Genomic DNA, 24924 nt, shown 5'->3' with positions numbered 1-24924 from the left:
GTAAAGGAGGACAACAAACACAGACACAAACACATAAATGTAAAGGAGGACAACAAACACAGACACAAGCACATAAATGTAAAGGAGAAGTTTGTTCTTATCAAGGTACTCAACTCTCTAAAACACTTTTGGTCCCCAGGACCACTTCACGTTGTTACGGGCAATACCACAGTGATTTGGTACATAAAAATGCATGGGAGAAGCAGGTCTCACCCCCTATGCAGACATGGCATGTTATCATGGATACAGCCTTACAGCAGATTCTCACTCTACTTCCAGCATTCTGTCAGAGCAAAATGTGTGGCAGAAAAGCTGGGCAAGACAAAGGCAGAGCTTCATGAATGGAAACTAGATCAGGGGGTCTTCCAAGATCTGAGCCATCTGTGGGGAGTTCCTCAATCATACCTTTTTGCCTTTAAAATGAAAAATCAGCTGGGAAATTTCTTCTCCAAGACTTCATGTGAAAAGGCTTGGAAGACAGATGCCTTTTCCTTTCCTTGGACAGGAATATTCCTGTATGTTTTTCTACCCTTTCTGATATTCAAAGTAATTCTGAAGATTCAGATGGAATCCCCAGGATTATTGTGGTGACTCCCTTCTGGCCCAGGCAACAATATTTATCCCTTCTTTTGGATATAGTCACACAAGAACAGAGATGAAAGTGGTAATTGGGAACATGTTTTTAGATTATAATGCATTTGCAGACTTTAGAAATCCCCTGCAGACTACTCTATCAGAAATACTGGGTGAGCAAATTGGTGTAAGTAAGGAAATTATTTTTTGATCTGTGATACAGAATTGGAATTGCCTAGACATAGTAAGACCTTGCTGAGTCTAATTCTGGTGGCTGCCAAAAAAGCATTTCCTAGAAAACAGAAATCAAATTCTAAACCAACTGTACTAGAAGAAGTGAGTATATTAACGGAGAGAGAACAACTGGAAGTGGGAGCTATAGAAAAAAGTAGGAACAAATTACATGGAAAAAATAGGAATGGGGTGAACAATACATGCAGAATAATGTTTTGAAGGAGGAATGAGGTTTAAGGGAAGGCAGGAATTGAATGAGCTTTATAATGTTTGCCTGACAATGACTGGATATATTATAAGTGATGTTTAATGTTTGCAACTGAAAATATGTCAACATGGTTTGTTTTCATTTCTATAAATATATGATTACCTGTGTCATACGTAGTAATTTAATAAAGACGTTTCTTGTTAAAAAAAAAAAGGAATAGGGACAGGGACATTTTATGCATCCCAACCCCAATCAACTTTAACCAATTGCCTGGATCTTAGGGTCTTATTACTTTTAGGCACTTGTTTACTGAGGATGTGTAGGAGGTACTAATGTGGGTAAGAAAGCCCTGTACTACAAAATCATATGTTAGCAAATGGAAAAAGTTTTCTAGATAGTGCCAAAAACATAAGTTGAACCCATTCAGAGTAGTGTTTCACTTGTTTTATAATATTAGTGTGACTTGCTTTTCTGTTTGTCTGTCTTACTCCTCTGTCAAGGTTCATTTGTTTGCCATTTCAACTTTTCTGCCCATGGATCCCCCTTTTCAAGGCATTCCCATGTCAACACATTTTTAAACGGGGTTTTATATAAAAGACATCTAAGAAAACCAGTGGCTCCTCCCTGGACATTAATTTTATGTTAGAGAAGCTAACACTTGTTCCATCTGGACCAGCTCATCTGGCTGATTTGAGGTTTTTAAGATGGATGGAAAAGAGATGGAAAAGAGTTTACTCCTTGCTCTGACCACTGCAAGATGAATACCTGAGTTTTAAGCTCTTATGGTAGGTCAACCTTATTTCATTTTCCACAAGACAGGGTTTCCTTGAAAACTAATTTTCTTATGCTTAAAGTGGCATTGAAATTTACTTAAAGCCAAACTATCAATATCCCTGTGTTATTTCCTGAGCCCCCAACGTAAGGGGAGAAAGGATGCTTCACACCTTGAATGTTCACGGACAGTTCAGGTACTATCTTAACATTACAACATTTTTTAGAGCTTTCAGTGCTTTTGCTCAGCTGTTCATTTTTTCTTAAGGTAAGGAGAAAGGACAGCCTGTGTCAACGCGGACTATTTCCAAATGGAAATCTTGGGCTATTACCTTTTGTTATTCCCACAGCAATAAATCTATTCCAGGCAGGATCAAGCCATATTTTATCATGCCTTGGTTTTATCTATGGCTTTTTGGGAAGGGATGAATTATAGAAGTATTCTAGAAGCAGCAACCTGATCCTCTGTACATATGTCTTCTTAGGGCTCAGCCTCCCTCTCTCATTTTGCATGATAGCTCTGAAGGTTTGGTGACCAAGCTTGTCTTTTTAGCCAGCCCAGCTCAAGATAATGGTTTGGGTGAGTGGAAGGTGCCCTGAAGCATTGCAGGATATAAAATGTATAGCTTAGACTACAGCAGCAGGGATCATTTGAACATCTACTGTTATATTAAGTTTACCTACACAGCTATACTTTTCTACAACCCAAAATGATTACATGCACTTTGCATTTTATTTCAATATTATTCTCTAGAGTTGCTGTATTAATTGGACTGAAAATTCATAATGCAGATTTAAGTAGCAAAGCCTGTGCCTGTGTGCGTGTTCTTTTAATCAAACTTAGAAATGAGCATTTTTTGTCCCCAACATCCTAGGGCATACCAGAGAAAACAAAACAATGGACTCTGTTTTTTGTCTATTTCTTACTATAGTACTGACAGCTCAGTGTATAGTGTGTTCACTATATCCACTTTCACACTATAAAGTGTATATTAGGCTGTCTGGACTATGGCCAGAAACAGACTGAATTCAAAATGTCGAGTGTTCTAATATCGAACCCTAGCAATCGAAAAAAAAACATCGAACATTTGGAACAGCAAATTTTTTCCTAGGGAAAAAATTTGCTGTTCCAAAACACATACGCACACCACAAGCACACCAAACAAACAGCAATCCACAAACATACACCTAAATTCTTACACCTAACCCTACACTAAACTATACATACACCACTAACTATCCACTTAACCTTAACCCAAACCCTAACCTTAAGGTCCGTCACTATTGCACAGTCACCTCACCTGCGCCCTAACCCTAACTCCCCTAACCCACCCTAACCCACACGTCCACACAATTGCACATTTACCTGAATCTGACTTGTAACTTTCCACCACAGCACTGAAAATACAGAAGCAACAGAAATGGACAACCAAATTCTTTCCCTAGGAAAGAATTCGGTTTCCTATTTCTTCGACATTTTCAGCGTTCGCTGAAAACAGGTCGATATTAGAACACTCGACATTTCAAATGTTCGGTGTTCTAATATAGACCCGAGTTCATGCCATATAGCAATTACAATTGTCGTGCACCACTATGTAGTTTAAGTGTTGCAATGCCTAGATAGCACACAGATGGCTGTTTAATGTTACAGGTTAAAACTTCTGTACTCCTTTCATTTACTTATGCAAGTTTTTAGCACACAGGCAGTTGTTTAGAATGATATACTCAAAGGCCATGTATTCAGGTGAAAGTACATGTCCCATTCACACTTGGAATGGGGTGATACAAGATAGTAGTTTCATTTATAATTTTACTATGAAATTTATTGTGGAATTATTCTTAATTTAACAGCAGTTGGCCATATATGCAGCCATTCAACACATATCAGGTCAATACATGCCCCTCTGGACCTCCGCTCCCTCCACCCCCATATTCCGGCACCTCTGACTGTACAGCCTTATATAGTCTTATTTCACAAAACAACTTCATGCAAATTCCATGCTTTAGAAACAAGGCTTCTACTATGAGTGGACGAAAGTGAATGCTTAGAGGATCAGAATCCCCAAACTGCATTCACTGAAAACATCTTGCTGAAAAACATAAGTGTTTTTGAAGAGAGGCAAGGCCCCCTGCACTCTCCCCTCACATCCACTGAACCTATATGTATTTACTCAAAAAAATAAAAGGGGGAAATTCCCCCCTATGGTGGAACTGCGATCGTTGGTGAGTTAAAGGTCAGGGAGTTTGAAGCTGGAGAGTTCAAGCTTCGTCCACCAGAAGGATAATGAGAAACATGTCCTTTGTTCAACGTGAAACATTATAGTCCAGAAGAAAATGGTCATAGTGGAGTTTGTTGACACTCAAACAAAACATCCTTTACGGGACTGTAAAGGAAACAAATGTTGCACCAAGTGTACCAGATGTTGTTTCGCAGTCCGAATGGAACAGGTCTTCAATAGGTAAAATACCTTTGGTAGAGCTTAAAGACAAAGACCATATAATACTCAATATATTTTTATCAATATATACATAGTGTAAATATTTTATTTAGTTTTCCACAGAATTAAGAGAGGAATGTAATAATATAAAGTACAAGAAAATGACTAGCTTTTTTAAGGCATTGTTACTTCTTTCTCCATGTCTAGTTTGTACCAAGAAATAACTGGTTTCATTATGCCTTTGCAAGACACTGGGAACTAAGTTACCTAACTTGAGCACAGGCTGAACTGCATAGCTTTATAGTAGCTCCATTTCCTAGGTCTGGTACAAACTGGGGATGCTGCACTCATATTATCGGGTTCTAGAAGTAGAAACAATGTCATGAGTCAAGTGCAGAAAAATAAGGACAAAAGAAACATGACTACAGTTGTTGGAGAACAAGCGCAGGATATAAGATAGTGCCTTAAAAGTAAGGGGAAAGAAAAATATAATGTAAAAGTATTTTGACATGTTGAGTAATTTCAAGCATAAACAAGAAAGTGCAATCAGCTTTTATCATTCTTGTAGCTGTGTAGGGGAAGATGCAGATGGAAACCAACTGATAGTATATTTGTCTAGCTGCAGTACAGTGCCTTTGGTTCATGTTCTTAAGAAGACACATGCCTTCAGAGCTGGTGAGTTCTGGAAGACGTCTGTTTTTTGCCATCATGACCTGTAATCAAAGTCTTTTGTGAGGGTAGTGAGGTAAGGAATGCACATCTGAAATCACTATGTGCAATCAGAAAAGGTAAGAAAGGAGAAGGGGATGGTAGTAGAACTCAATGAAGAAAGATACTGATGCCATCTGAATGATATGTGCAAGTCCGAAGTGCCTTCTATTGCTGATACTATAATATTTGTACTATTAAGTAAATGTGTTAAAAGTATTCACATCTGTCTTTTGTGACAGGCCAAATGGAATGTCGACCAACTCAGAGTAAATCTGAACGACAAGACATACGAAACTGCATTTCTGTCCCTCCGGTGAGTGAAGCCAGGTGATCTGAATATGCGCAATACTAATTTAGTTTAACCGTGTCTGAAATACATTTACTATATACAAAATACATGATGATGGCTATGTATTGTGTTGTAATGGATGTGAACTGGTTCTTGCACCAATTATTAAACTATATTCTAATACAATTCCTCACAACATATTTCTTGTGTAAAAATATATCATAAACCTCAGGACTCAAATTATTAAAGCTGTAGGTTACAAATCCAGTGAAAACCAGTTGCAAAGCTGCATTCTAAATTAGAAATGAATTATGTATACTTCAAAGGGATACTTAAGGTACGTTCTGTGACTGCCCAAAATATCAACTTTACTTCTCCTTGGGCACAAATAATTATGTTTTCATCTTACTTTATATACTATAGCAAATGAACATACCTATATCTACTTGCATGAATTTGAATATCAGATGCACTTTCACATAAAAACAACCTGAGATCGAATAGTTGTTTCCGAGTAAGCGAATGGCTGTGTCATTATGACTGTAAATGTGTTCAGTCACAGAAACATATCAACTTCTCTCATTTTTAATTTCTCCAGATGTTTTGGGTTATTATTAATGATTATGATTATTTGTGTAGAATACCATGATGCAAATTGATCCCATTCCTAAGTATGGGTTTGGTTATAGTTCATTAAATGAGTTTTGTTTCAGTGTTTGCCAAGAGTGCTCTTCTCAGCACCCATAATGTGCCTAGAATTGCCTCTTTTTGCAGGTCATATGAGGTTACATGTACTGGTAACATATTTAACTATGAAATATTGAAAATGATTTTTTATTGGTCCCGTTGCTCCTACTATTACTAGACATGTCTGGGAATCTTTCTTCCATACTGCTTTCATTTCTGCTTGGAAATCCTTGTATTTTATGACTTTGAGTACCTCTGTATGTAAATCACTGTAATCACTGGGTGTAACAATTTGAATGATGAAGGCTACTTCTGTCTTTTTTTCCCTTGAACTACTACAGTATATCTCATTTTCTTGCATGTATTTTCAAAGCTGTTGACACTGAGTGATCCCACATAATCCAAACATCATGAACGTCTCCATTAAGGGACACATGATGATGATGTAGAAGTTCGTCCTCTTCTATGGTATTATTGCATGTTAAAGAACAGGTTACATGGGTTGGATACGGAGAGAAATAGAAAGACACTAGGTTACTATGCAGATATATAGGCAGAGGAAGTCCTGCCACAGAAGATTCATAAATAAGTAATGGGAAGGAGAACACCTTGGTCATGGCGTTCTGACGGTCTGTATCTTAGAATACTCTCCACAGGGCAATGATTAAATAAAGGTCTTAGACAGGGAATAGCAGATACAGCTAACAGATATGTGGGCCAAAGTACTGATACATGCCATATAGAGGACTAGGTCTATGTGCACCTGTCCACCTACAAAATAATGCAATAAGCACATTGGAAAGTCAGGTTTTCAAAGATTCATAGCAAGGGTGCAAACAGAAGAGGGAAAACTAAAGAATTCAATGGTCTGAAAAATTCTGCTCTGAGGAACAAAAAAAAGGACCCACTCATAAGTGGATTGTGAAGTTTGTTTAATAAGAGCCATAATTTACACAGTGAAATGAAAGGAGATATTGTAAGCCCAGCTATCTGGAATTTTGTAAATAATTATATGTCATTTGTGAATCTCAACATGCTTCATGTAAAATGCTTGTGTTACAGATGTATTCGAACTGTATGTCATATTGTACAGACATGTGCTGAAGAGATATTTTGGCCATGGTGGTGCAGCGGTTAGCATTGTTGCCTAACAGTAAGAGGTTCTCCAGTTTGTTTCTCAGCTGGAGCACCTTCTGTGCGGTGTCTGCATGTCCTCCCTGCGGTCGATTGAATCTTTAAAGACATGCAGGTAGGTATATTGTGAGTGTGTATATGCCTTCTTTGAAGGTTGGGAGCCGGGCTGGCAACTCAACACTGTAAAAACACCACTGCCAATCAATCTGCAGACTGGTGATCTGCTGTGTGACCCCTAACTGGGAAAAGCTGAAAGACACTGCTACTAAGCAGAAATGTGTTTACAGTATTGTAACTGCTTAGATGTATACATTTTAACAACAATGGAAACTGCAACACAAGCAGTTAACTTCAGAATAATAGTTGAGATTGAAGTATTTTATGGCTGGGCCATAAAGAAAAGAGATGCTATCTTTCAGTTTCAGTGCAACAGGAGCCATAATGTCTAGAACTAGAATTTTTTCGTATTGTCTTTAAATGTGTAGGAATGTAAATTATTTTACAACTTCCACCATTTGCCAAAAGTTCTGAGGAATATATATTTTCACAGGGAGATGCTAAATGCTACCAGCTGCATCAGCTGGGGTTTTCACCTGGGATAGTCAGATGACAAGAAGTGATGTCATGCTGCAAGCTATCCCAGCAGTAATATTTGGGATATTAATTTAAGAAGTCTCAGAGAGAGCGATAGCATTTCTGTATTTGTCTTTGTCTGGAAATTATCTGGAATACTGATTCACCACATCTGCCTTGTCTTGATCTGTAAGTAAGTTAACTAGGGTACAATAATTTCTCTTAGATACAGTCAGGAATATAGTGTAGTATAGCGTATATGTTTTCTTTATTTATTTGAGACTGTCCTACAATGTTGTTTTAAATATTCCCTGTGGTTTTGAACTCTGATGTAACTGTGATTGTTTACTGAGTCTTTTCTTGTTGTTTTATTATTTATTATTAAATATATTTAAACCTTACATTGTGGCTGATATTTGTGAGACATATTTAAGTTTTGAGAGTACTGGCATATTTATTTGGTGACACTATGTAGGACACTCCTAATCCTTGCTCTTGGTCAAAATACTATTTGTATTAATAATAACATTACACAGTAAGATTGGACACCCTTTGTTAAAGGCCTTAAAGTAGCTGATAAGGAGTGGCTGGTGGCCATAAAATCTACCTTAAAGACTGGGCAGAAGGGGGCATAGCTAGTAAACCTGTGCCAGCCTTTCCCATGTATGTGTGTGTGTATAAATCAAATCTCAAAGTATGTGTGTGTCAGATACTTGGGCAGGGACACAAAGCACTGGTTGGACAGAGAGGGTGCTGCAGGTCTTGGCTTGGCCACTCAACTAAGATTTCAACTCTATAGCTGTGCTAGTGGGGAGTCTTATTGGAGATCTGGAGAAAGAGGGAAAACCATCCCCAGACTGACTGTGGTCTTTGTGTGCTCTTAAAGGAAATTGCAGTTTACTGTGTATGTACTTGTCATCCTCCCTGCTGCTAGTGGTGAAGATTGAGGCTGCTTGATTACTGGGCCAGTGTTAGGGCATCACACACAGCAATAAAGGATCATACAAAAGGATGAAATATTTTGAAAAATAAATAGTCTTGTTTAATTGCAAAAGAAAAAAGCAGAAGGCCTGAAACAGTTTTCTTTATGTTTTATTCTACTTGATTTAAAATGCTAACAGCACCAAATATAAAGTTTAATGGAATGGAATTCATAGGAAAGCCTTTACTTCAGAAGATTTACATCTGAATCTTTCTTAAAGTAAGGGCATATCCACTACAGTGATAAAACCAATATTAAAATACACGTACAGAATAGGTAATAGGTGGAGCTCTTTAAATTGGAACATATGCAAATACATGTATGTCAGATCAAGACATTTACCCCAGTTCAGCCCCCCATTTGCAAAAGTATCTTTGCAAGACCGGAGGTCCCTCTCTAAAAAAACTATGCTGTTGCTATGCATTGTAAATAATGGATGCTGGATGTGTTACTAATATCGAATGACCATGTGATATAATCAAGCAGAGTGGCATAACATCATACATGTGCTTTGTTTGAACTCTCTGCCTCTGTCTATTGCAGACACCTTGGTGTTCAGTATTTTTTATGCGCTCAGGCTGAGCCTCAAAGACATCCTTCAATGAATCAATGTTGTGCCCTGGTTAACAAATTTAAATAAAATAAAATAATTAATCATCTACATAAATGCATGTGACCTGTGAAATAATGTATAGTTTTTATAGTATTCTCCTTCTCTCAGTGCAGTGTTTAAGACCTGGGTTAAGCCCTGCAGGTCAGCTATTGAAATCTTGCCTCCTAGTTACAACATTTTACAAAGTGATAGAAGTCATATCATGGCAGATAGTGCTACAGTTGTGTAAGTAAACTTGTAACAGCTGATGTTCAAATAGATTAATGTTGCAGTAGTTTAAGCTGTATGGTTTATGTCCCACCCAGGCTATGAAAAACAGCCAGCTTTTAAAGCTTCAGGGCACCTTCCATGTACCCTGGGAAGTGGGTTTGACATAATGGTTAAGGTCTTCACCTCACTGATACAAGGTACAGTGTTGGATTATGACTCCAAGTTATCATGTAGGCTTAAGATGACCCTTTAGGGTATTTAGCATAGTATTCACCTATGACCCCATGAACCTAACTGCCAGGGGTTTAAGATGAGCCACAGAGAAAGGCAGTTTAGGAACCAAAAGCTTCAGAACCTTTGTGACTCAAGAAAGAAGACTGTAACTCTTTGAGCTGAATACTAAGAAAGGAAAATGCAATAGTAAAACCTAAGTAATGAAATACACAAGGGTATATACATCCACACCCTGGCAATACATCAAAAACAAAACAGGGAGGGGATAAAAGAAAGGGATGGCAACTGAAACAATGATCTATTGTAACATCTACTATTATGGTCAGTTTAGTTACACAGTTCTACTATGTTCAGCATTAGATCACTGTTGTAGTAGCCTAAGCTATTTCAGTAGACTACCATAGATTAGGAACATACAGAGAGGAGGAAAGATCCAGGAGCCCCTGGAGAATGGTCCTAAGAAAGCTTGTTCTGGTCCTGGAAAAGGAATCTAGCTTGTGGTGAATGTAAAAGTATGTTCAGAGGACTACATTACTGTTTAGAATACTTAGAGTCCACCCCTTTCCAGAAAGCTGCAGAACAAGCGAGGGCCTTGGTAGAGTGGACCTTAGCACTGCCAGGAAAGTGGCTTTCTATGATGAAAATAACAAAAAGAGATTGCATGAGACAGCCATCTAAAAACTGTCTACAGAGATGCTGGTTGTCCTTTTTTCTTAACAACAAGTTTTCAGACTGTAACCAAGCAAATATTCTCGTAATTGACTGATAGTAGCAGCTCTGGAGACAATACCAGCAGAATCATAAGAACACCTTAAGAAGTGTTTGGTTACATGAGAAGCAGAAGAGGGGAGGTGAACAGTTAAGTTTCTCATGCTCTAAAAAGAAACCAATAAAACATTTACACTGAACCACGGCTAGATAAAATGCTGGTTTAATGAAATAAATGCAAAGGTAAGGCTTTCGCAGTCCAGCTGCTTCCTCAGACAATTTAAACTGACAAATTCAAACATTTAAATACAATCCCCACACAATGACATCACATCAATTCAACATTTAAAGATACAACATCAAAAATGTGTGCATCAAGAATATATATATAAATACAAAGAGACCAACAACTCAAAACAGTCCCTATCTAACCATAAAAATAATAGAGTTTTATTTATATATATATATATATATATATATATATATATATATATATATATATATATATATATATATATATATATATATATATATATATATGTGTGTGTGTGTGTGTGTGTGTGTCTGTGTGAGTATATATGTATTACAGAACAAGTACAGTTTTTCCTCAGAAAATGGAAAAGAGGAAGGTTTTCCTTCAAAAAACTGGCCAGTGGTCATATCCTCTGCAGAATATGACCCAAATATCTTTGGCTACTGCAACAGTGTCTAATTCTGAACATTAGTGTTGACCACATCAGAAATTATCTCCAGATTCCTGCCACAATGATCTAAGATATAATCTCGGCAGTAGTTAAGGTGAACCACTTACATTTTTTTATATGTGTCTCTATATCTATCAAAACAGTCTCAAGTTTACAACCTAAGACAATCTATTTTGGCTACCTGCATATATTAAAGCAAAAATGTCTGTATTAGGTGATTTCCATAATAACTAGTCTAAATAAGAAACACATGTGCCATTAGCTGCCTTAAATCATTCCTAAGTACACCAGTCTGTTAACACTACAAGGACAGATAAGGTAGGTGGGTGAAACAGTGTCCTGGAATGGGTCTTATTATGTAGCATGTGCCATTAGCTGCCTTAAATCTTTCCTAAGTACACCAGTCTGTTAACACTACAAGGACAGATAAGGTAGGTGGGTGAAACAGTGTCCTGGAATGGGTCTTATTATGTAGCATGTGCCATTAGCTGCCTTAAATCTTTCCTAAGTACACCAGTCTGTTAACACTACAAGGACAGATAAGGTAGGTGGGTGAAACAGTGTCATGGAATTGGTCTTATTATGTAGCATGTGCCATTAGCTGCCTAAAATCTTTCCTAAGTACACCAGTCTGTTAACACTACAAGGACAGATAAGGTAGGTGGGTGAAACAGTGCCCTGGAATGGGTCTTATTATGTAGCATGTGCCATTAGCTGCCTTAAATCTTTCCTAAGTACACCAGTCTGTTAACACTACAAGGATAGATAAGGTAGGTGGGTGAAACAGTGTCCTGGAATGGGTCTTATTATGTAGCATGTGCCATTAGCTGCCTTAAATCTTTCCTAGGTACACCAGTCTGTTAACACTACAAGGACAGATAAGGTAGGTGGGTGAAACAGTGTCCTGGAATGGCTCTTATTATGTAGCATGTGCCATTAGCTTCCTTAAATCTTTCCTAAGTACACCAGTCTTTTAACACTACAAGGACAGTTAAGGTAGGTGGGTGAAACAGTGTCCTGGAATGGGTTTTATTATGTAGCATGTGCCATTAGCTGCCTTAAATCTTTCCTAAGTACACCAGTCTGTTAACACTACAAGGACAGATAAGGTAGGTGGATGAAACAGTGTTCTGGAATGGGTCTTATTATATATCCAGCTGCTTAATAATCATCAATCGGATTTGTCATTTGGGCTCACTGAGAGCTAAAAAAGACACAGCAGTATACCAATAAATAACAAAATAAACAACAAAATAAAATTGTCTCTATTGTTTTGTATCACTGTTTATGTGACATAATTGGATCCTTTTATTTTTGTCAACCTGCATGAAGAGGGCAACTGTTTTAAGCAATCATTCCTAAACATAGTTTGTAACTTAGCACCTTTGAAACAAAAACCAAGATCATATCATCACTGCAGCTAACTACAGAAATCAGTGTTCTCATAACCCAGTCACAGGAATAACACTCCCCAGATGAATTTACTCTGTAGTAAATTAAGAAGCAAAGTTAAAGTATGACCATTCAGAAACAAACAGAACTTCCTCAGTTAGTAGAATGAGGATAAATAGAACTCTAAAATGCCTTAGTGCAATAGAGCGCACCTAATTACCCCAGGTAAAAAATGTCAGTCCTTCATTTGTGTGAACAGGAAATAGCTAAGAAATTCAATCACCATTACATAAAGACACCATTTATATAAAACTTCTTCCACTCTTACCCATGAATGCATGTATCAGCTGCCATAGTAGCACCAGCATTTAGTCCTTCTGTAGTCTGCACCTTTACAATATGGCAGTTACTGTTCTAAATCAAACTCTCTTCACTGTCTGTAGTCTGCACCTTTACGATATGGCAGTTACTGTTCTAAATCAAAGTCTCTTCATTGGATCTTGACAGTATTTGAATAGGCACCTTAGTATTATGGCACAAGGACTGCCTGTTTCATACCTATTCTAGTCACAGACACAGTGTCCAAATACTTTGGAAAACGTCACTTATTATGCAACTTCAAAATGGCAGCATAGTCACTGAGCTGACAAATAATGCACCAATAGCATTACTCCTTCTCTCCCCTGGTAAAAATTATTCAAAGATGTACCCACAGACTACTCTCCGCTTAGTGTCCCACCACCTCCTGTCAAAAACAAAACATGGTTACTTGTAAAAATCGCAAAAAACTGCCCTTCTCATCTTCCTGGAATACTTTTACTTTGACCAAAGTTAAACTGGTCAGTTGTACCTCCCTGGAATTATACAGGGTACCTGAGACATTCTCCTATGCTGTCTTTTGCTTTGTAATACTTAGTAATATTTTCAGATGTCATTTAGATTCATGTATAAAGTGACAGCTTGTACGCCATTCCCAGACTTGTGTTGTATTTAGATTCATGTATAAATTGACAGCTTGTACGCCATTCCCAGACTTGTGTTGTATTTAGATTCATGTATAAAGTGGCAGCTTGTACCCCATTCCCAGACTTGTGTTGTATTTAGATTCATGTATAAAGTGACAGCTTGTACGCCATTCCCAGACTTGTGTTGTATTTAGATTCATGTATAAAGTGACAGCTTGTACGCCATTCCCAGACTTGTGTTGTATTTAGATTCATGTATAAAGTGGCAGCTTGTACGCCATTCCCAGACTTGTGTTGTATTTAGATTCATGTATAAAGTGACAGCTTGTACGCCATTCCCAGACTTGTGTTGTATTTAGATTCATGTATAAAGTGGCAGCTTGTACCCCATTCCCAGACTTGTGTTGTATTTAGATTCATGTATAAAGTGACAGCTTGTACGCCATTCCCAGACTTGTGTTGTATTTAGATTCATGTATAAAGTGACAGCTTGTACGCCATTCCCAGACTTGTGTTGTATTTAGATTCATGTATAAAGTGACAGCTTGTACGCCATTCCCAGACTTGTGTTGTATTTAGATTCATGTATAAAGTGGCAGCTTGTACCCCATTCCCAGACTTGTGTTGTATTTAGATTCATGTATAAAGTGACAGCTTGTACGCCATTCCCAGACTTGTGTTGTATTTAGATTCATGTATAAAGTGACAGCTTGTACGCCATTCCCAGACTTGTATTGTATTTAGATTCATGTATAAAGTGACAGCTTGTACACCATTCCCAGACTTGTATTGTATTTAGATTCATGTATAAAGTGACAGCTTGTACGCCATTCCCAAACTTGTGTTGTATTTAGATTCATGTATAAAGTGACAGCTTGTACGCCATTCCCAGACTTGTGTTGTATTTAGATTCATGCATAAAGTGACAGCTTGTACGCCATTCCCAGACTTGTATTGTATTTAGATTCATGTATAAAGTGACAGCTTGTATGCCATTCCCAGACTTGTGTTGTATTTAGATTCATGCATAAAGTGACAGCTTGTACGCCATTCCCAGACTTGTATTGTATTTAGATTCATGTATAAAGTGACAGCTTGTACGCCATTCCCAGACTTGTGTTGTATTTAGATTCATGTATAAAGTGGCAGCTTGTACACCATTCCCAGACTTGTGTTGTATTTAGATTCATGTATAAAGTGACAGCTTGTACACCATTCCCAGACTTCTGTTGTATTTAGATTCATGTATAAAGTGACAGCTTGTATGCCATTCCCAGACTTGTGTTGTATTTAGATTCATGTATAAAGTGACAGCTTGTATGCCATTCCCAGACTTGTGTTGTATTTAGATTCATGCATAAAGTGACAGCTTGTACGCCATTCCCAGACTTGTGTTGTATTTAGATTCATGTATAAAGTGGCAGCTTGTACGCCATTCCCAGACTTGTGTTGTATTTAGATTCATGTATAAAGTGACAGCTTGTACGCCATTCCCAGACTTGTGTTGTATATAGATAAATGTATAAAGTGACAGCTTGTACGCCATTCCCAGACTTGTGTTGTATTTAGATTCGTGTATAAAGTGACAGCTTGTACGCCATTCCCAGACTTCTGTTGTATACCAGTTGCTCTTGTTTCCTTATTGCTATTTAGAACTTCTTTTATCGCATCATTTTGAAAGCCTGCCTCCTCTCCCATAATTTTTAATCTTTCCCTTGCATTTACTTCTCTTTTTCGTTTAAACATCCCCTTTACCATAAATATAACAGAGAATTCATCTCTGATAATGCAGCATTATGTTTAAGTAAGCAGGGAGATCTTCTGTTTGATTGGAATTGCACCTTCCTTCTCTTGACTTCGTTTGACTCACTGCCACAGATTGGCAGTGGTTGCCATCCTTTCCCCAAGAAAGAAAGGTAAATAGTAAAGAGAAGTTGAAAGACTTCCTTTGGAAGAGTAATAGTGCATGTAAGTGCTTTGCTTAGCATTTAGCAATTACTCCTCTGTGTTAGACTTTTCTGCTTCCTTGCAGTTGCATATACTGGTTGTACTTTTTACTTTAGTTTTTATTTTATTTCCTTCTTCTAAGTTGTTTACATTACAGGCCTTCTCCCCGAGAAGGTACCATACTGTTTTGATTGACTAGCTCACCTAATTATTTGCATTATCAATGTCTTCCTCAATGGCCAGTGTACTGATTGTTTCTATAGGATTACTACCTTGGGAACTGCCTACTATACTCAGCTTTGCTTCACTCCCCTCCACATCCCTACCCCCATTCCCATCCCACCTACTCCATTTCCTTTGTATATCTTCATTCCCTACACACATCACTCATTGCTGTTCTACTCATGACATCAGCATCTGCAAATGCTTTGTATCCCATTCTAACTACATCCTTAAATTTCTCAAAATCAGATGCCAATCAATTACACCTAATCATCTGAGTATTCAAAATCATATACATTCCTAATGTGTATACAAAACCTAATTGTATAATAGCTGTAGTACTTCTCACAATTTTAACAACATACAAACTAAAAAACAGACTGTGAAGAGGAAACATTAGCGCAGTCATTAGCTCTGTATACTTACCTCAGAATGTTTACACCTGAACTATACAATGAACAGGAAGCATTAGTACAGTTATAACATCTGCATACATTCACCCCCAGTATGGGCACTACTGAGACCTGGTGTGAACAGAAAACATTACCACAGTCCTGAGCTCTGCATGCTCACTCCTGGATGTGTATACCTGAACCCTGCTTTCAACTGAAAGCACTGGTACAGACTCTGCATATACCCACCCTGGAATGTGTACCCCAAAACCCATCTGTGAACAGGAAGTATTGGTGCAATCATGATCTCTGTGAGTTAAAGTGGTTAGAGTGCTGAATAAGAAGTGCATGGAGGAGACTGTGTCAGCATTAAGAATAGCTAGACTGGATGACTATTGTGCTGTGCATAGTCATGTAAGATGACAAGGTTCTTATCCAACAAAATTCCTGCTGCATCAAATGGTCCTGTTATGTCGTGGACTGGTTGTGCTACCCAATCTGTCTTACTGTTTGAAAATATTTAACTTTCTTAAGATGTGAGAAGGCAGTGTGGCTCATTGCAAGTATGTGAGGAGGCAGTGTGGCTTATTGCAGGTTTGTGAGGAGGCAGTGTGGCTCACTACAGGTATGCCAGAAAGCAGAGTGGCTCATTGCAGGTATGTGAGGAGGCAGTGTGGCTCATTGCAGGCAAGTGAGGAGGCAGTGTGGCTCATTGTAGGTAAGTGAAGAGGCAGTGTGGCTCATTGCAGGTATGTGAGGAGGCAGTGTGGCTCATTGCATGTATGTCAGGAAGCAGTGTGGCTCATTGCAGGTATAGTAAAGATGGCGGATTTCCCTCATGTTTGAAAGAGACTTCAACAACCCCATCCTTAAGAAACCACCATTAGTTCCTTGCAGTCTGGCAAGTTTCCAACCTGTCTGCAAACTTCAGTTCTAAGAATGGTTATTGTAAAAGTGGTTCATGCTTCACTTCCATTTGATATCTAATGAGCTTCTTGATGTTCATATGTTTGAGTTTTGACAAGGACAGAGTACTTGCTCTGGTTAGATTAGATGGTGACCTCTTTACAGCAAAGAAACAAAGATAACATATTCTGTATCAGTGTATGTGTTACCTGAGCTGCATATGATACTGGTGATCATGGAATTCTACTAAAGCATCCTTCACCTATCATGGTTTGTCTTCCATCGCTCTCAAGGGGCTTACCTCTTAGGACACTCCCTATAGGCTACCCTTCAGGTGAATTCCTCAGGGAGTTACCTGCTGAAGTGCAGGGTCCCTCAGTTTTGTTCTGGATCCATTGACATTCAGGGTACACAAGCTTCTATTAATGCAGGTCATGGTAAGTAGACTAGTTTGTTATCCCTGCTATGTAGATGACATATATTTATACTTTTCCTATTCTCAAGACTAGATGTCTAGTTTTACTGCCTTGGAAAAATACTTTCATTTCCTTCCATACTTGACTGTAGCAGTAGTTGACTCAAATGCAACCCAGAGAAGACGATGCATGCATCTCTCCTTCTGTCTGTTCCAATATCTTTATCATGGCCTTTTAATTTTTATGAGAAAAGTCAGCTGAACGTTTGGAAGGCACTGAAAAAGTTTGGCACTGCACTTCATAATGCTTTGACATTAAATTATGAGGTGTCAATAACTCTGAAGTTTCCTTGCTGTTATCTATAGAAACTGCTCAGATCAAGAGCTTCATTCCAGCTGTATGCCTAACCACACTCATCCATGTACTGTTAATTTATTACATTTCTTAACTGAGATTAGAATGCCTAGCAAGGAAGAACCACCTTTAGTGGAGTTCTGGGGAGAAATCTTCAGACAATCACATTAGAAATAACAACAAAAACATAGAGAATAAAATTAAAACAGGTGAACAGATACCTTGACAGGTCCAAGAATCATTTCTGATAACTCATATAAATACAGTAACAAATGAGCGAAATTTCCTGAATACAAACAACATTCCAGAGAAGAAAAATGCATACAAAAATATTTTTGTAAGGGAGCAAAGTTTCACTCCCATGCTACTGATATATATATATATATATATATATATATATATATATATATATAATTATATATAGCTATAGATATATAATAACTTTAGGGTCTCTCCAACATAGGGAAAGGGGAAATGTGCCATATAACAACAATTTGTCTGTCTGGTGAAAAGCTGGTTGCTCAAACACAAATAATTAAATAAATGACTGTCAATCAATAGTGCTTCAAAGACAAGCCTACTCCCAAATAATATAATTCTTAACAGACTAACAGTACAGTTTAATTAAATTGTCTATACGTAGCTAGTACACTAGACTGAGTTACAGTTGTCAGAGAATACATTTCTGTAGGGTCTCTTGGAAGCTTGGAAACAATGCATTTGGACTGCATTTTGCATCCAGGGAAGTGCATTTAAACTGCATTTAAAATACTGCACTTATCAGTACCATTTGAATCAGTTTTTTGTGTTTCCTGTATGTGCTTGTTCTGAATCTAAACCTACTGTGTGCATTTTTATAGTTTCAGTGCTTTATAGTCTGCAGTGCTTTCCAAGAGATGGATGTGCTGTGCCTAGGTGTTTAAATCAGTTTTGAGTGATTGTATTAATTTCTGAACCTAGAGCTGTACATTTATTAGGGTTTTACAGTGTCCATTGTTCTTCTCTACCCACATTTTTCCTGTTGTGCTTTTAAACGTGGAGACTTTTGAGCTGCAAGTCTCTATTGTATATCTGGCCTTGGAGGCTCCTCCTAATCTCGCCTTCTATATACCTGGCCCTAGAACCGGCTCCCACTCTTATTGCCTGTCGGCATCTTACTAGGAAGGCCCTCCCCTTAGACTGTCACTGTGCTTTGAAATTGCCTTAAAATGTGTTCCCCATTGCTGACTTGTCTGTCTTTAGACCATCTTGTAATTACTTGTAGCTAGCTGTTTGATTTGTTTCTTGTACATTTTCACTTTTGGCTAACTAAAGTGTGTTCCTACATCAAGAAGAGTGGGACTGCAATTCTAGTGACAGTAGAAAGGTAGGCTAGTTTATCTGATTTGGGATACACACACAGGCTTAAGTGAAAATGTACTTGTTGTGACTAGTTTGATTAGTTTCTGATACATTTTCACTTTTGTTAACTAAGGTGTGTTTTTACTTTAAGAAAACTAGGACTGCAGTTCTAATATCAGTAGAAAGGTAGGCTGGTCTATCAGAGTTGGAAAACACACAGGGAAGCCTAAAGTGAGAATTACTTGTTGTAGATACTTAATTGACTTGCTTTTCATACATTTCCACTTTCAACTAACTAAAGTGTGTTTTTTATATTAGGAAGATTGGTCCTGCAATTCTAGCTGCAGTAGAAAAGTAGCTTGGTCTATCTGAGTTGGGAAACAAATAGGAAAGTGTAAAGCAGCTACTTAGTGTAGCTAGTTGGTACCTTTTCATTGTGGCTAACTAAACTGCATTTACATTAAGAAGACTGGGTCTGCAGTTCTAGTTGCAGTAGAAAGATAGTTTGGTGCGTTCAAGTTGGGGAACACACGGGGGGGGGGGGCTTAAATTGAGATAATTTCATCAGCCAGAGGGCTTTTTCGTTGGTTTAGTTATTTTTCTTTGAGTCTGTAAATTTGTTGTGTTTGCTAAATTCCACAAAGCTCAAACACTCTGCATCAGCACCTGTGTTCTCAGAGTATTTGGATTGCATTAGGTGCCACTTAACCTAAACATAAGTACTTTAAACTGAAATATTACACTTTTTAGAGCTATTTGTGAAGACTACTAATGTACTTTCAAATTATGTTATTGCATTTTTCTGCATTTCATCACTCTAAATGCATTTGCTTTTCCTTGGTCTAGCAGCTGCTGCTGGTGTGCTTTAAAATCAGCTTACACTGTATGCTACTCATTGCTGGCTTGTCTGTCTTAGAAGCACCTTGTAATTAATTGTAGGTTGTTGTTTGATTTGTTTCTGGCACATTTTCACTTTTGCTTAACTAAAGACTGGGACTGCAGTTTTAGAGGCAGTAGGAAGGCAGCTTGTTCTGTCCAAGTTGTGAAACACACAGGGAGGCTTAAAGTGAAATTATTTCATTGGCCAGTGGGGTTTATTTAGTTTAGTTACTTTTCTTTGAGTTTATAAATTCTTACTGTTTGTCGCACAGTGGTGTTTAGCAGTGCCTTGTATAGATGCAGGCAACTTAGAAACATTTAAAACATCCCTGTAACTTTATCCAGTACTTGTCTGCACACTGAGAACCACCTCGCATGACTTCAGTCATAAATAGCCTAGTTCTAGGTTCTACCCTCACAGAGCCAAAGTTAGCCTGCTGTACACCTAAGAAAGACCTGACACCATGGATGGGTGCTTATCCCAATTTCTTACACATAATCTTGTTAGATATGGGAATCCTGAGACAGTGCAGGAATTGTCTCATGTTCACTAACAACCAACAGCTTCTCAGGAAGCAAAACTCTGACACAAAAGCCCTCAAAATAGCAATCAGGTTGTCAGTAATCTAAAGATTACACCTTCCACACATAGAACTGACTCAACACATAGACCAACATATGCAGATGCACTTAAAATCAACCTTCCTAAATCTCAAAGACTTCCCAGACATTCATCCTACAAAAAGAACTCTCAGCAACCCCAAAAGCATGCCACCAAAACAACAGCCAACATAACACATACAGCCACACCATCTTCAGCCTCAATTACAAAGACCGTGTGGTATGCTAACAGATTGCCCAATATTTTAATCATAGGAGTCTCCATTGTGAGGCATACAGATGTCCCACTCATCAGGCTGAATAAGGAGAAAATCATAGTCAGCTGTTCTTCAAGGGCCAGAATCTGCCAAATCACCCATACACTGAAATCATTAGGCCACATGTACCAGTATGACTCAGTCATAGTTCACGTGGGTGTAAATGACCTAAGATGTGCATCCCTGGACTATATGAGGAGACATTATGGAGCTCTCAGACTGTGTGTACCAGGTTGGTATGTGCCTTATAACTGAACAGCATTTTACCTTCACTAAGGATGATGCCACAATATAAACAAAAGATGACTGACTTTGTTAATTGTTTAATTTCTTGTGTCATTCCAAGGGGATGCAATATTTGTCAGTATGGGAGGATGGTGTCAACAGATTGCATTGTTTTGCCATCTACACCTGTCCCCTCTAGGCTTTCATTTATTGTCTAAAACACTGTCCTACACCATAGTGCCTTTCTTAGTTAATGCTAAACTGACAAACATTACGTTGTAGCAAACCCAACCCAAGGGCATCTAAAGATATTACTGCTCAATGGCAGTAGGCTAAACAAGAAACCCCACTCCTTCAGGCTCTCTTCACCCTGGGGAATGTGGACATCTGTGCAGTTATTGAGACATGGTTTGAAGCCACAGAGAGCACCCCAGCAGTGCAGGCTACAATGCCTTCCACACATACAGGCATGCTACTGCACATGCAGGGACCAAAAATAGAGGTGTATCAATCTATATCAACAACAAACTCACTTCAAGACTAGTCAAACAGGATAATGCATGTGAGCTTCTCCAAGTCCATATTTCCAAAGGCAAAGTCCCATACCATATCCTTGCAAGCTATAGGTCACCCTCTATGACCCAAGTAGCCCATAACTCCTACTTGGACTTACTTGGAGCCTTCATCATTCAACCCAGTACAATATTCATGGGTGAGTTCAACTATCCACTATAAACTGGAATTCCTACATGACCCTGGACTTACAGATCCAGAGATTCCTGGACTTTGTAAACACAAACACCTTGGGCCAGATAGTTCATTCACCCACTAAGGAAGCAAGCCTACCCAGTTTGGTACTCACAAATATGGGAGAACTCTGTATCCCCCTAGTGAAGTGCCCTCTCATATAAGGTCAAGCCACAAAGCTGTTTCCAATATAAAAATACTGAAGAAACAAACCACCAAGGAAGAAAATGTTACATAAAAAACACTTGTTTATTGCCCACACTGCTAAGTGCTTTTGGCCTCTCTAGCCTTCATCAGAACATCACCAGTAATAAAGTGAATTATTTAAATAACCTTTCGCTTATCAAATGACTCTCCTCATTGTCCAAATACTGCCATAAAAAAGTTCCTTAAAAATTCTATTTTTGTTTTTTCTTTAAAAAGAACACATACATAACATAATAAACATCATAAAACATTCTATAAAAAACATTATAGTGAGTAAATAAATAAATAAATAAATAATACAATTATTTATTTATTTCTATTTATTTATATTTGTTTCTATTCAGATTCCTGAACAACACCACCTCATAATTAACATTAATATTGAGTCCAGGTTTACTGTATGATTAAAACAAAATCTGCCACTTTAACTCTCTAAATACTAATTCATTGCCCCTGTTCCCATCAAAGGAACTAGCAACATGATCTATAACTGTAAAACTAAATTTGTTGAAGGTAATGCAAACCATATAATGTTTTCCCAATGCATTCTCATTGTTTTTGACTTTAATTGCATTCTGATGGTCATAAATCCTTTTATTGAGCTCCCTGTTAGTTTTGCCAATGTAAAATGCATCACAGGTGTCACACTTGGCAAGATATGTGTTAAATAAAAAACAATGATAACAACACAGGAGGCTCAGATGCAAAAGTTTACTAGTGTACACCAGGAGGCAAAAAAACATACAAGTACAGAGTTTTGTCTGACATGATACAGGAAGTACACAATTTTATATAGGTTTACATTCAAGCTGTGCCCACCTTACTGACGTGGTTAGTCACAGGGCACCTACATCACTATGGTCTACAATATTCTATTCATAAGAAAAGCTGATGTTATACATTTTAAAAAGTTTTCCCATGGGAATAATACAGCCTTGCAAAGCACCTGGTTAGTTATAATGTCTTTCTGTAAATGTTACTCCTTCAAGGTTTCAGGCCTGTTCGAATACAATAATTGGTTCAGTCTTGTAATACACTTCTTTGTTCTTCTTGCAATATTACTTCAGCAGCTGTGTCTTATCTTGGTAACATTCACAAGGCCAATTATCCCAGAGGAAGGAAGAAGATTTTCAATGCTTTATACATTTAATTTCCTGACCCAGCAGATAATCATTAGTGAAAAACATAAGCTTGCTGAGCTGGCTACTGCCAGGGTCAGAGTTCAAATACACTGCAGCTCCAAAGCTTCAAGCAATTACATGTAAAATCATTCTTATTGCAATATTGTAAATAGAATAAAATGCATTATATACTATTTGCTTTTAAACTAGCACTTTATACATGTTCAAATACATATTTTTCTAACAATATACCACATACTTTAAATTACATGTAACAGGTAATGTATTTCCTGTCCTAACATCAGTAAAAAGGACTTTTCAGAATGTACCTGTACTGGTTACAGTTGTGGCTTTGGTATGTGCCCCTTTTCTTTTCATCACCTCGATCTTTAACTCTTCTTTCTAAAAGTGCTTTAATATTCGTAGCTCTTTTGTTAATAAAACAAAGTTTGTCACTCACTAGTCCTTTAAGTTCTTTGTTCGCTTCTAGTATTCTGCAATTATTACAAATAACTTTCCTAATAGCTATGGTATCTAAAGTGAACACCAAAGGCATCAAAAATGACCAGTCCCGAGACTGACTGTTGACACTATTATTTTTGGTTTTTATTCTCACTCCCACTAACTTATTCAAAAATCTGATATACTGTATCCTTAGGGTATCACTGTTAACAAATCTCTTATGTAATGCTGATGCTAAATGGTCTATATTGTCTGTGTTGTAGTCAGTCTCTTAAGCTTAACTAACTGACCTTTGACTACATCATGTTTAATATAAGCCGGGTGCATGCTAGAGTAATGTTAAAAATCATTGTTGGACACATTTTTATAACTAATGATGGTTCTCAGTTGGTTGTCACTGATGTTCTTATGTATTTCCAAATCCAGATAACAAATCCTAGTGGTATCACAATGATATGAGAATCATAAGAGGTTTGTACTAGTGCTCATATCTCTAAATAAAATCTCAAGTTTTTGAACACTTCCCTTCCATAACAAAAACAAATCTTCAATGAAACGTAGATAAGAACTCATCCTGTCACAACCTTTTCACAAAAGAAGAATGTGGGTTTCCCAGTATCCCATTACTAATTTGGCATAATTTGGGGTCCTACGGGCTGCATTGCAATACCTCTTAATTGATGGTAATATTTACCCTCAAAACTAAAAAAAATATTAGGCAAAACTTGATCAATTCACTACATAAAAAAATTGATTTTCCCCACCTGATAATCTTCACTTTTACTAAATATAAAACTTACCGATTTAATCCCTGTTTCGTGGGGAACAGAGGAGTTCAGTGACTGCACATCTACAGTAACTAACAAGTCATCTTGATTAACACAAACCTCTTTGATCTTTTCCAAAAAAAATCAAAGGAATCCCTAATGAATGAAGGGACTTTTTTGACCAAAGTAATTAACTATAACCATAGCACCCCTTTCATTAGCTTTCATAATCCTGTCTTTCAGGTACTGCCAAATTGTAAAACTTAATGTTACTTTTATTGTTCAATATATCCCTAATATTTCTCTCACATCTCTCTTTGAAAGCCTTCCTAGTGGGGTGCAATCCACCATTGCATAGTAAGCTGTAATTACATGGACTATGTTAAGGGAATGCACAATTTGTTAAAAAGATGTTAAGTTTTATTCTAAAATTACCAAAAAAAGACCTTTGTAAAATGTACAGACATATAGATTCTCGGTTATACACCAGTTTGGTAGAAGGAGTTATTTCAGTGAGAGATGCACTTATATCACCAAATGGGAAACTATGCACTCTCCAGCCAAGACTGGACTAGCTGGTCAAGAGGAGAAGGTCAACACCTACACACATCACATGGAACACATAGCCCTCCAG

At 37.7% G+C, this 24924-nt stretch overlaps 1 protein-coding gene across 1 annotated transcript in view; it reads left to right on the top strand.

The window, feature by feature from the left end:
* The window catches only part of XPNPEP2 (X-prolyl aminopeptidase 2), a 983740-nt gene that overhangs the window by 107723 nt on the left and 851093 nt on the right, over window positions 1-24924 (top strand). The window contains exon 2 of the mRNA XM_044057066.1: window positions 5175-5248. Within this exon, the coding sequence (XP_043913001.1) occupies window positions 5175-5248 (74 nt within the window). The remainder of the gene's footprint in view (window positions 1-5174; window positions 5249-24924) is intronic.

Source organism: Protopterus annectens, chromosome 15.part0 (assembly GCF_019279795.1).
Source record: "Protopterus annectens isolate FY-2018-M chromosome 15.part0, PAN1.0, whole genome shotgun sequence".
Taxonomy (NCBI): domain Eukaryota; kingdom Metazoa; phylum Chordata; order Ceratodontiformes; family Protopteridae; genus Protopterus; species Protopterus annectens.
This window is presented reverse-complemented; position numbering and strand designations above follow the sequence as displayed.